The 12,400-nt window shown below is 40.0% G+C and overlaps 1 protein-coding gene across 2 annotated transcripts; it reads right to left on the reverse strand.

Moving 5' to 3' along the window:
* Positions 1-1,635: 1,635 nt before the first annotated feature.
* Positions 1,636-7,516, reverse strand: LOC306867816 (uncharacterized protein). 2 transcript variants are annotated; one of them, XM_079413712.1, is made up of 4 exons: positions 7,498-7,516; positions 7,322-7,397; positions 6,554-6,673; positions 1,636-3,135 (listed from the first exon to the last, which is right to left on the reverse strand). In XM_079413712.1, exons 3-4 carry the CDS (start codon positions 6,600-6,602, stop codon positions 2,264-2,266), a joined length of 921 nt encoding a protein of 306 aa, XP_079269838.1. In that variant the 5' UTR covers positions 6,603-6,673; positions 7,322-7,397; positions 7,498-7,516; the 3' UTR covers positions 1,636-2,263. The 2 variants fall into 2 exon arrangements, with proteins under 2 accessions (XP_079269838.1, XP_079269837.1); XM_079413711.1 differs by having other exon boundaries at positions 7,322-7,511.
* Between the last annotated feature and the right edge of the window lie 4,884 nt (positions 7,517-12,400).

Below are 12,400 nucleotides of genomic sequence, written 5' to 3' on the forward strand. Positions count from 1 at the left end.
TCTGTTGAACTGGGATTGTAGTCAAATATTTAGGGTTTCCAGGAGTGTTAAGAATTGTTTTTACTCCATTATTATCTCTATTATTAAACTGAAGAGCCAGACACTCATCTGAGCTTCTTCCTCTGTTCTAGCTTTAAATTATACAAATTAATCATTTAATATCATGTTTCTAACACACACGCTGCATTATTTCATTGTAAAGTCTGAGTCTCTTCACCTGTATGGATCACATTTATTTCTCCTCATAGACACAGTAGTGAAGCTCTTCTGTGGATCCTCACCTGATGTTTACTGCTCCTCTCAAGACCACTTCAAATTATGATATACAGCATTTATCATCTTTTGATACATATCTATCACTGTAAGGTGGAACAAAAGAGAAGATAATCAGAGTTCAGTGGAACAAAGTACAAATTAGTTACTATATTTCAATCAGTTTATTTATTTATTTGGAGTAAAAGGTTGCATTAAAATCCTGTGATCAGATTAATTACTGACTATACCTGATTTTGAATACAGTATTTGTTTTAAATATAATACATGAATTCCATTCTGTTTGTGTCTCTGTTGAGTCAATATAAAGAGAAACGCATGCTAACGAGTGTACGCCAAATATAATAAATGACAAGGATCAAATACAAATGTGATTTTGCCTTAAAACTAAAAGCTTTCAGTTAAATGTTCCTCTAGTTAAATCTGTTTGTATTGGTCTCAGTAAATAAGTAAGGAATAGTTGATAACCACCTCGGGTGTGCATTATTTTTCCAATAATTCAACGAACCGAAGTCAATTATTCCGCTTATACAATGGTTGCCACACCTCAAGACACTGATCAGATTATATATTTCAAGGCATTCGTCCTGTTTTTCTGGAGGATTTGGAGTGAGCTGAACAGTTACTACCACCTGCTGCACTGGAGCGATGATATTACTCCTAATACATTAAACTGCACTATTATTATCCCTGTTCCTGGACTGTTATTTATGTGTTTATTGCAAATATCACACATGCAGAGATTTGTATTTCTTTCTATCTATCTATTCATATTAGGGTGTAGTATTAATACCTGTTCTACAGTTTCTGCTTCTTTATGTATATATTTATATAGGCTCATTACTTTGTCCAGCTGAGGGTATAGCATATAATAGAGAATCATCCCACATTAAAGACAATAGTGTTCCGTATTAAAAAGAAAAAAATAAACAATAGGAATATATTTGTTAGAACCCAGCTAACAATTTTTGGTTTTTTGGGTAGCCAGGAAAGTTTTCTTAACGTAAATAGAACGTTCACTAAACCTAAAGGTAACGTTCCGTTTACGTTCTCTGAAGGTTCCCAGAACGTTCTCCTAACCTCATTACTCTGATACCATGTGGTCAGTAATAATAATCACTCCTGTCCCGCAGAGTATACAGCCTCGGGCCTGTTTTAGGTTTCTCCTTATTTTTATATTTTAGACATCCATCAATTAGTAATGAAACAAAATTGCCACACTGGTGAGCGGCTTGGTGTTTTGTAAAAAAAAAAAAAAAAGAGCAATTTATTTAACATTTTAACCCATACCTAGGCTTGGGAATCCAAAATCTATTCCAATTCTGGAATAGGATGCTTAAGGTCAGGAATAGACTACTTTTTATCAAATTGAAATTTAATGATTCCTTTGTGCAAAAAAAAACCTTCTACAAATAAGCATTAGAAGAACATTATGAACATAAAATGAATCTTGTAATAAAGCATAATATAATTTATTTAATAAAGCAAAGTTGAATACAAGAATAAAACTTTAGATATTGTTCCTTGGGGAGAAATTCCATCTTTGTGGTGATCTGAATCTCACAGAAACTGCTGGTAGCGCATACACTGGTGAGAAATGACGAACACAGAAGGGCAGTGGAGACTCATCTTTGAACTGATCTGAATCTCACAAATGAAACCGTTGATCTTGAAGATGAACTTTATTCACTTTGAAAACTATTGATGATGTTTCTTTGTCCTGTCGTTCACTCTGGCTGGTTAGGACAGATTTTATTACTCAATGCATTAGAGCAGTGGTTCCCAAACCTGTCCTGCACATTTATATCCCTAATCAGACACACTCAATTTAGTTATTGCAGTCTCTACTAACGAGCTGATGAGTGGAATCAGGTGTGTTAGAAAAGGGAGACATACAAATGCCTCCAGGACAGGTTTGGGAACCACTGCATTAGAGTGTCACGTTTTGGAAAGGTTGAAACCTCAGACTTAAAAGTGCTGGATCTATGATCTACTTATTGTGTTTGTGTTTTGTATGACTACATAAAGCTGATGAATGACAGAAAGTCTTCCTGCATGCAGTGCAGTGATACGGTTTCTCTCGAGTGTGGGTACTCTCATGTCTGTCCAGATTTACTGTCTGACTGAATGTCTTGTCGCAGTGTGAACACATGTAAGGTTTCTCTCCAGTGTGGATCCTCTCATGTCTTTTCAGATTTGATGTCTGACTGAATGTCTTGTTGCAGTGTGAACACATGTATGGTTTCTCTCCAGTGTGGATCCTCTCGTGTGATGTCAGGTCTCCTGTCTGACTGAATCTCTTGTCACAGTGTGAACACTTGTAAGGTTTCTCTCCAGTGTGCATCATCTGGTGCCGTTTCAATTGATCAGCTCTAATAAAAGTCTTCTCACACTCAAAGCACATATGAGCTTTTTCACCAGTGTGTATCTTCTGATGAACTTTTAAATTCTTCAGCCGTGAAAAACTCTCTCCACATAAAGAACATGAATGTGGTTTCTCCTCTGAATGAATTTTCAGGTGACTCTTCAGGTTTGAAGCCCATGAAAATGTTTTTCCACATTGATCACATTCATGCAGTTTCTCTCCAGTGTGGATCTTCATGTGTCTGTGAAGGTTTGCTGATTGTGTGAAACTCATCCCGCACTGATCACATGTGAATGGTTTCTCTCCAGTGTGGATCCTCATGTGAACATTGAGACTCTTCTTGCTTGACAAACTCTTTCCACACTGAGTGCAGGTGAAACTTTTCTTGTCTCTTATTTTCAGTAAAGAAACTCTTTCAGTCTGTGAGTGAGTTTTTTTGCTAGTTTTGCCATGATGATGTTTCTGCGCTTCACTCGCCTCATTCTCCTCCATCAGATCTGAAATGAAAGTGTTACAATATAAAGTGTTATGAAAGAGTTATAAAATGTTACAATATAAATAAATCAGAGAAATGTAAAGTGAAAGCAGACTATGTAAAATTACAATCATTTTTAAGAGATGGGGTACAATGATTTATTTTTAAATATATGGGTAAAAACCCATGTTTCTGTAGTAAAAACTATTCAGTGTTTGATCATGGGTTAGGTGCACAAGACGGCATCAGTGAGCTTCAGTGATGTGAGTGTGTGCATGTTTAGTGAGAGTCGCATTTGTTGTAACTTACAGAAACTTATATATGAAACTTGAACAGATATAATGAATGTTGAGAGCGCATTACTGTAGCATGAAAGTAGATTAATATAGTGTGCAAGCACAAATCTCTCCACTCGCATGTGGATTTCCTTTGCTCTCGCTCAAGTGTGTGTGCTCAAACCTTGTCCTTTACACTCGCAAATCTCTCTGTGCTCTTGCGCTAAAGATTATTTATTTTTGCAACAGAATTACACAGTCAAAAGTTATTACGCACTTTAAAAAAAAATATGTCAAAACATTTGTTTACAAGGGCCTTTCCTTGATTTTTTATTGTTGTATTTTTGTTTTAACATACACTGGTTATTGTACTTTGTATTACTGTATCTCTTTTATGTTTTTATTTTGTTCTTTTCTATGAATGAACACATGCATCTCCCTGTAAAGCACTTTGTAAAGACAAAGCTTTTGTTTTAAAAGGTGATATATAAATAAAGGCAAGGCAAGTTTATTTATATAGCACGTTTCATACACAGTGGTAATTCAAAGTGCTTTACATAAAAGAAAGTGAAATAGACATTAAAAATCAATAAAAACATGGAAATAAAAATAATAAAAACAAGGAATTTTAAAATGATATAGAAATTGATTTAAAATAAATTTAAAGAAAATGATTATACATAAAATTCATTGCAGTCAGTTGGGACATAAAGCACAGTGCTCATTCAACAAATGCACAGTTAAACAGATGAGTTTTGAGTCTTGATTTAAATGTGGCTAATGTTTTAGCACATCTGATCTCTTCTGGAAGCTGGTTCCAACTGCGGGCCGCATAATAGCTAAAAGCAGACTCCCCTTGTTTTGTGTGAACCCTTGGTGTTTCTAACTGACTCGATCCTAATGATCTGAGTGGTCTGTTCGGTTTATATTCAGTGAGCATATCAGCAATATATTTAGGTCCTGGGCCATTGAGTGACTTATAAACGAGTAAAAGTACTTTAAAATCAATCCTAAATGTAACTGGAAGCCAGTGTAAGGACCTGAGGACTGGTGTGATATGCTCAGATTTTCTGGTTCTAGTCAGAATCCTGGCAGCAGTGTTCTGGATGAGCTGCAGTTGTCTAATGGTCTTCTTGGGAAGGCCGGTGAGGAGACCATTACAGTAATCCACCCTGCTGCTGATAAAGGCATGAACAAGTTTCTCCAAGTCTTGATTGGAAACAAAACATCTAATTCTTGCAATGTTTTTGAGATGATAGTATGCTGATTTAGTTACTGCTTTGACATGACTATTGAAACTAAGGTCTGTCTCCAGAATCACCCCAAGATTTCTGACTTGATTTTTAGTTGTTTGACCCCTAGAGTCAAGGTATGCATTCACCTTGAGAACTACTTCTTTGTTTCCAAATGCAATGACTTCAGTTTTCTCCTTGTTTAACTGAAGAAAGTTCTGGCACATCCAGAATAAAGCTTTAACCAATCAGACTTCTATGACTGACCGATAAAAATACTGCGTGAAATCTAATTGGCTGAGAGGAAACTGCACCTGGAATTCTTTTGACAATGAATCTTTCATTTCTTTCCAGTTTAATCATATTTAGCAATGTTAATCAAATGTATATTTGAAATGGCTAGAAATCGAGTGCTTGGATGATTTGTACATATAAATAACCTCTGTCTAACAACTGGTTGGTCAAACCCTATTATGCCATGTCTAATGCCTGTGTTTAGGGGAAGTCGTGGCCTAATGGTTAGAGAGTTGGACTCGTAATCCAAAGGTTGCGGGTTCGAGTCTCGGGCCGGCAGGAATTGTAGGTGGGGGGAGTGAATGTACAGCGCTCTCTCCACCCTCAATACCACGACTGAGGTGCCCTTGAGCAAGGCACCGAACCCCCAACTGCTCCCCGGGCGCCGTTGGGGGTTCGGTGGGGGTTTATAAAATCCAGTTTGATAAAACTTTCCCTGCGTCCCAATGTTCATACTATCCATCCAAAATAGTATGTGAGATTACAATAAGTGTGTCCAAAAGCATAGTATGTCGAAAAGAGTATGCCAAAAATCCCTGGATGGTCTACTATTTCAGGCCGATTTTTGAAGTGTGGATCCGTGCACAATCTAATGGCTATAATTGCCCACAAACCATTGCGCTTTGGCGTAGGATTCAGTCCAGAACTGCAAACACGTATAAAACGCGTTAGAAAAACTACAAACGTGGTGGATGCGTGCGATCGACGGTTAGGTAGAGAGGTTTACAAAAAGGGGTTTGAGTTACTAATAATTAACATTTAACCTGGTAAAATATATTTATTTATTGTCATCCGTGTTATATTTCATCTGCAACAGCAATGTGAACTTTTATAAACATTAATTTGGTCGTTAACTTTTAAATGCATCATTATGCAGAAAATATGAGCAGAGCTCAATGCATGAAAGAGAACAGACTGGTAGATCAACAAACTACTTTTTTCTCTCCAATATGGTATGAAATGAAATGTGGAGGATGTTAACTGTGCCAAGATGATTGACAGGCCAGTTTACATTTACATTTACATTTACATTTATTCATTTAGCTGACGCTTTTATCCAAAGCGACTTACAATTGCTATATATGTCAGAGGTCGCACGCCTCTGGAGCAACTAGGGGTTAAGTGTCTTGCTCAGGAACACATTGGTGTCTCACAGTGGATTCGAACCCGGGTCTCTCACACCAAAGGCATGTGTCTTATCCACTGCGCCATCACCACCCCCACAGCAACAGGGTGCGTGTAAATGTAAACATTGTATAACGAGTCACTATATTTTGTTTGGTTTTATTTAAGTAAGCATTTATTGTATTTATTTAGCAGTTTCACACAAGAATGTAACGGAGATTGAACTACATGATTGCACTCAAGCAAAAGTAAAGAGAAAATGTGCTCGATCATCTCCTTGCAATGTTTGGCATATCTGTATATGCATGCTCGACACACACACATGCAGAGGACAGAATAGACCCCTCTGAGCGATTTATCTAAAAACAACATATTATAGCCTATGGCTCTGAACACTTCATATAAAAGGTCAATGTTATGTCATATGTCAGATACCTCTTACTTCGAGGTATCTGAAGCAGAGAGCTGCGGCGTAGGTCCGACGCAGAAGTATAAATTGGGCTTAATCACCAACCTGTTTGTTCTTCAGTGTGTTTCATTCTGCAGGGTTCTGGATCTCTCATGTTCTCTCTGTCCTTCAATAAACTCTGTCTCTGCAGATTTCACTTCTTCCTGATGCTCTGATGCTTGTACGCTGAAATAAAAAAAAAAAAAAAAAAAATAAATCCATCTATTATCTTTTCTCTCATTAATATACAGGCACAGAAATATAAGGGGAAAACGCATACAGTTAAAAGACACCAAATACAAACAATGTAAGAATTAAAAAAGTGAAAGAATAAACATAAATAGAAATATAATTTTACAAATTTGCAAGATACAAATAAACCACAAATGAATTGATTTTAACTTAATTTGTTTTTAAATGTTTTAGTTTTGTTTTTATATGAAACATGGTTTATCAGAGATTAATGAACAAATGCTGTTGTGATACTTAAGTTATATCTTGTAATGTCACAATAGCTGATTGTGTTGTTTTCTTGAATTAACAGCAATAAAATGAGCTTAATGTGGCAATTAACAGATCTGAGGTCATCAGCATAATGAATGAGGTGAAAACAGGATCTATTGACATGAAATAAAGAGGATTTTCAGCAGCTGATAATATTGATGATCCTCAGACTATAAACACTCATTACACAAGACATTCAGGATCATTTCACTTTATTCTGAATATTTGCTGGTAGAAACCCATTTTTATCAAACATATGATATGAATCTGAATATGTTTCTAATTTTATTTACCGCATTCATAACAACAAAGTATTTCCCTACAACTTACCGTTTTCTGTGTGAAGAGAAACAAACAATTGACTCTTTAAATATAAGTGTTAGCAGACACACACACAGCACCGAACCTGATGAAAATAATTCAGATACGATTCTGTAAAAATACTGCTCAAACAAACGCTGTAAAGTGTATTTTACAATTAAGTGAAATAATAGTGAACTGTTTACCTCAGAAAACCGCCACACTGAAGCGCGCGCGCGCACGACTGATGACGTCATCACCGCGAGGCGAAACCAACCGTAGATCAAAACATATGGAAAGACCCAAAGACAATCATAATATTATCATAAAACATATGGAAAGACCCAAAGACAATCATAATATTATCATAAAACATATGGAAAGACCCAAAGACAATCATAATATTATCATAAAACATATGGAAAGACCCAAAGACAATCATAATATTATCATAAAACATATAAGACCCAAAGACAATCATAATATTATCATAAAACATATGGGAAGACCCAAAGACAATCATAATATTATCATAAAACATATAAGACCCAAAGACAATCATAATATTATCATAAAACATATAAGACCCAAAGACAATCATAATATTATCATAAAACATATGGAAAGACCCAAAGACAATCATAATATTATCATCTAAATACTATCCATCATAGCCAGCAGAATAATGACCAGAAATCACCATTATAACATTTAAACATATTTCTGTCATTTTTTGTACTTGTGTAGGAAAAGTCACAAAGTCTCATGAAAAACAAACTTTTCTTCAAATTGTGAATAAAAGGACACAAACAGTGAGTAAAAGACACAGCATTTCTAAACACTGAAGCTGTCAGTCAGTTCAGAACAAACTCACTGTGTGTGAAAACTCCTGTTTTAATCAGTTCATCTGACAAAACCATCTTTTATTCACATTGTGTTTCCGCTGTGTTTGTTGTAATGAGAGGATTTGTGATTGTTAGCAACAGACAGACACATATCTAACTTATAATATAAAATTAAATAGAATAACAATGTGTATAAAATGTAAGAGAGATCGTGTAACTGTTTTAAGTAACATGGCAATTTCACATTGAATTGCTTTATATCTTTTGATACATTTAAGTGCAGCTGTTTAATAATCATTTGAAACTAGCAAACTAACAGCTCCAGTATGAAAGGATTTATCTTGAACTCTGTCATGGAAATTATGTATAAACCCTAATTAAACTATTACATTTACAATGAATTTATATCTGTTTTGTATTACGCTGTGGACGAGCGCTTTGTAAAATGAATGGATGGAAGGTTCAGCTGTGGACACCATCTTCTGGCGACTCTCACAGTGCATTATGGGTATTCTCTAGCTGTTGGGCATACATCAGTTGTATACTCGTTATTGCTGTGCATTGTGGGATTGAATGAGTGCACTCGATAATGTTTACTAAGGTTTCAGACACCACAGAAAATAGCTGTCTACTCAAAAAGAGCCCTATTTAAGCGTATTGGGCGATTTCTGACACAGGGTTTGTCTTTTTAAAAGGCTTTCCTCTCAAATAACATTGTATGTCCTCATCTTTATTCATGTGGAGAAAAGACGAGTAATTAATGATACAACCCCAGATAGCACACGTAGATTATTCATTAATCGATGAACCGTGAATATAAAACACAAAACCAGAACATATGAAAACAAATTAAGTTAAACTCAATTCATTGGTTCTTTCACTTTTAAAATTCTTACATGTTTTATATTTGGTGTCTTTTAATTGTATGTGTTTATATATATATATATATATATTTTTTTATGTGCCTGTATATTAATGAGAGAAAAGATAAATAATAATAGATCATTTATTTATTTTTATTTCAGCCTACAAGTACAAGCATCAGGAAGAAGTGAAATCTGCAGAGACAGAGTTTATTGAAGGACAGAGAGAACATGAGAGATCCAGAACCCTGCAGAATGAAACACACTGAAGAACAAACAGGTTGGTGTTTATTCTTCATCCTTCATCAATGAGACTGAAGAACCATTAGGTTATAAAGCAGTTCATCAGGTTTACTGTTTTAGTAGGAAAATAACCTAAACCAATAAATAATATAGATGAGACTTTCTATGTTCAGGGTACAAAACTAATCCTGAAACTCAATTGTCTTTCATTTTCTTGTTCCCTTCCAGGAACTCGAGCTGCGTCGATCGACACTACGGGATCGCCTTCAGCGTGACCGCACTCTGAACTAGAGTGTAATCTGTCCAATGAAAGGGCGAGACGTCATAGGCGGGTGACGTCACCGACCGGAAAGCATAAAAGCACGTGCGGTGGAGACGGCGTTTGCTTTTTGTCATTCAGCAATGGCCTCTCTGTCTGTGTGTATTGTCCTTGCCTGTTGTGAGTTTTATTTAGTGTTGTCTGTCTCCAAAAAGATCACATTATAAGCTCCATTTCATCATGGCAAAAAGTGCTCAAAAAATAAAGCACTTGGGCGACAGCAGATCGCATTTCAGACCGTGTGTTCCCCCTTGCAGGTGTTATATCACTGCGGGGGATACTCACGATCTGTGTGTGGTCTTTCTTGGGAGCAAGTCACGCTGAGTCGCCTCTCGAGCTTGCGAGCTTCTATCTTTGCGTGCACTTCGCTCCCGGAAGGCTCTCTTTTGCGAGGGAGCCTTCGCCAGCGTTCCCCGCGGCTGCACTCGTGGGGTTCACAGATGGATCTGTTAGTGGGAGGCGAGACGGGCCATGCCCTATCTCCTTCCCCGCCTATCAGACCCAGCGGCCGCTCCCCGGCGTCGGAAGCCTGCTCCGCGGTTTCTTCCCCCCGGGGCGCGGCTCGACGCTTCTCCTCTCTTCCTCCGAGGAGGTTGAGATGGAGAGCGTCGATGAGGTTTCGCACCCTCAGTCGCCCCAGTATGAGGAGTTAGTGGAGGTGATAACCTGCGCGGCAGCCAAATTGAATATCAGTTGGCCCGCCCAAGACTTCAGTCGAACCGCACAGAAGTAAATTAGATGAGAGATTTCTGCGCATCAGGCCGTCACCTCCACTTCGGAGCCTGCCGTTTTTTTCCGATCTCCACACCGAGGTGTCGAGATCGTGGGATAATCCTTTCTCGGCAGGTCTCTCCATCCCCGCCTCGGGTAATTATGGTCATGTGGCGGGGATGAGTGAGAACGGGTATATCCCTTGCGACTGCAGGGCATCCGCATACTCAATTATATCGACGCTTGGTTGATTCTAGCTCAATCAGAGCTACTGGCCTCTCGGCATCGAGATGTCGTTCTCGCGCACATGGAAGTGCTGGGGTTGAGGCTGAACGCCAAGAAAAGTGTGCTTTCTCCGGTTCAGAGAACCACTTATCTTGGTGTAGTGTGGGATTCGACCACGATGCAGGCACGTATGTCTCCTGCTCGGATCGAGTCGATTCTCACCTCAGTCAAGAGAGTGAAAGAAGGCCAGTCATTCACTGTGAAGCAATTTTAGAGACTGCTATGGCTCATGGCAGCTGCGTCCAACGTGATACCTTTTGGCCTGCTGTACATGAGGCCCCTACAGTGGTGGCTCAAGACCAAGGGGTTCTCCCCGAGGGGAAACCCGCTTCACATGATCAAGGTCACACGGCGATGCCTACGTGCCTTAGACATGTGGAGCCAAGCTTGGTTCTTGTCTCAGGGCCCGGCTTGTTCTTGCCATCCTGCCTGCGGTCTGTGGAGCAGTCGCCACCTAATGTGGCATATCAATTGTTTGGAAATGTTGGCCGTGTTTCGTGCACTCAAGCACTTTCTCCCAGACCTAAGAGATCACATGTGTTGGTGCGCACCGACAGCACAGCGGTGGTCTCTTATATCAACCACCAGGGAGGTCTGCGTTCGCACCCCTTATACAAGCTGGCGCATCAGATCCTTGTGTGGTCCCAGGGCAAATTTCGCTCGCTGAGAGCCATCTATATCCCTGTGTATCTCAATGTGGGAGCAGACATCCTGTCGAGGCAGGGGCCGAGGCCCGGGCAATGGATGCTTCACCCCGAGGTGGTGAAGCAGATATGGAGAAAATTTGGCCAGGCTCAGGTGGACTTATTTGCGACTCAGGATACAGCGCAATGTCCCCTCTGGTTCTCTCTAGTTCCTCCAGCTCCTCTGGGACTGGACGCTATGGTACAGGCTTGGCCGAGGCTTCGCCTGTACGCTTTTCCCCGATCGCTCTGCTCCCGGGAGTTCTGCCGAGAGTGCGGCCTACTGTTAGTAGCACCGTTCTGGCCGGGCCGAGTATGGTTCTCGGACCTGATTTCTCTCCTCGACGGCTCTCCGTGGGAGATTCCCGTCAGGAGAGATCTCCTCTCACAAGTGGGGGGCACTATCTTCCACCCCCGCCCGGAGTTGTGGAAGCTGCGGGTATGGCCTCTGAGGGGGCGCAGCTCGTAGCTTCCGGTCTCTCAACTGAGGTTGCTGAGACCATCCTCCAGTCCAGAGCTCCCTCTATGAGGAAACTGTATGCCCTGAAGTGGAGATCTTTCACTTCTTGGTGTGGAGACCGCCACTTTGACCCAGTTAACTGCCCGGTTGGTACAGTGCTGGAGTTCCTGCAGGCCCGTTTCTCCGCAGGGGTTACTCACTCCACTCTGAAGGTTTGACCCACTGTTGTTGACCCACTGTAAAGAACCTTCTCGGTGGCTTTACAGTGGGTCAACACCCCCTGGTTACACATTTCCTCCGCGGTGCGCTGAGGCCTCCAGTACGATCCCGGTCCCTACCTGGGACCTGGTTGTGGTTTTAGAAGCTCTCTGTAAGCCTCCATTTGAGCCCATTGAAGAGATCTCTGATCGCCTTCTCACTTTAAAGACTACCTTTCTCTTGGCGATTTCTTCTCTGAAGAGAGTTGGGGATTTACAGGCCCTTTCTGTGGCCCCTTCATTTCTCGACTTTGCGCCCGGTCTGGCCAAAGCCTTCCTCTACCCTCGAGCGGGTTATGTCCCTAAAGTCCCTTCCTTTAGACCACAGCCCGTCGTGCTGCAGGCATTCAGTCCTCCTCCATTCCGGGAGCCCGACCAGCGGAAGCGTAATTGTATGTGCCCAGTTCGAGTACTGGACGCTTATGTCCACAGAACTGCCCTGT

Source organism: Barbus barbus (genome assembly GCF_936440315.1).
Source record: "Barbus barbus genome assembly, chromosome: 49".
In the NCBI taxonomy this organism is placed as follows: Eukaryota; Metazoa; Chordata; class Actinopteri; order Cypriniformes; family Cyprinidae; genus Barbus; species Barbus barbus.

Excerpts from the sequence above, each read along its gene's own strand:
- LOC306867816 (XM_079413712.1), bottom strand. The coding sequence starts at position 6,602 with ATGAGAGATCCAGAACCCTGCAGAATGAAACACACTGAAGAACAAACA. Across the intron at positions 3,136-6,553 it reads ACACACTGAAGAACAAACAG|ATCTGATGGAGGAGAATGAG; the intron begins GTTGGTGATTAA and ends CTTTCATTTCAG.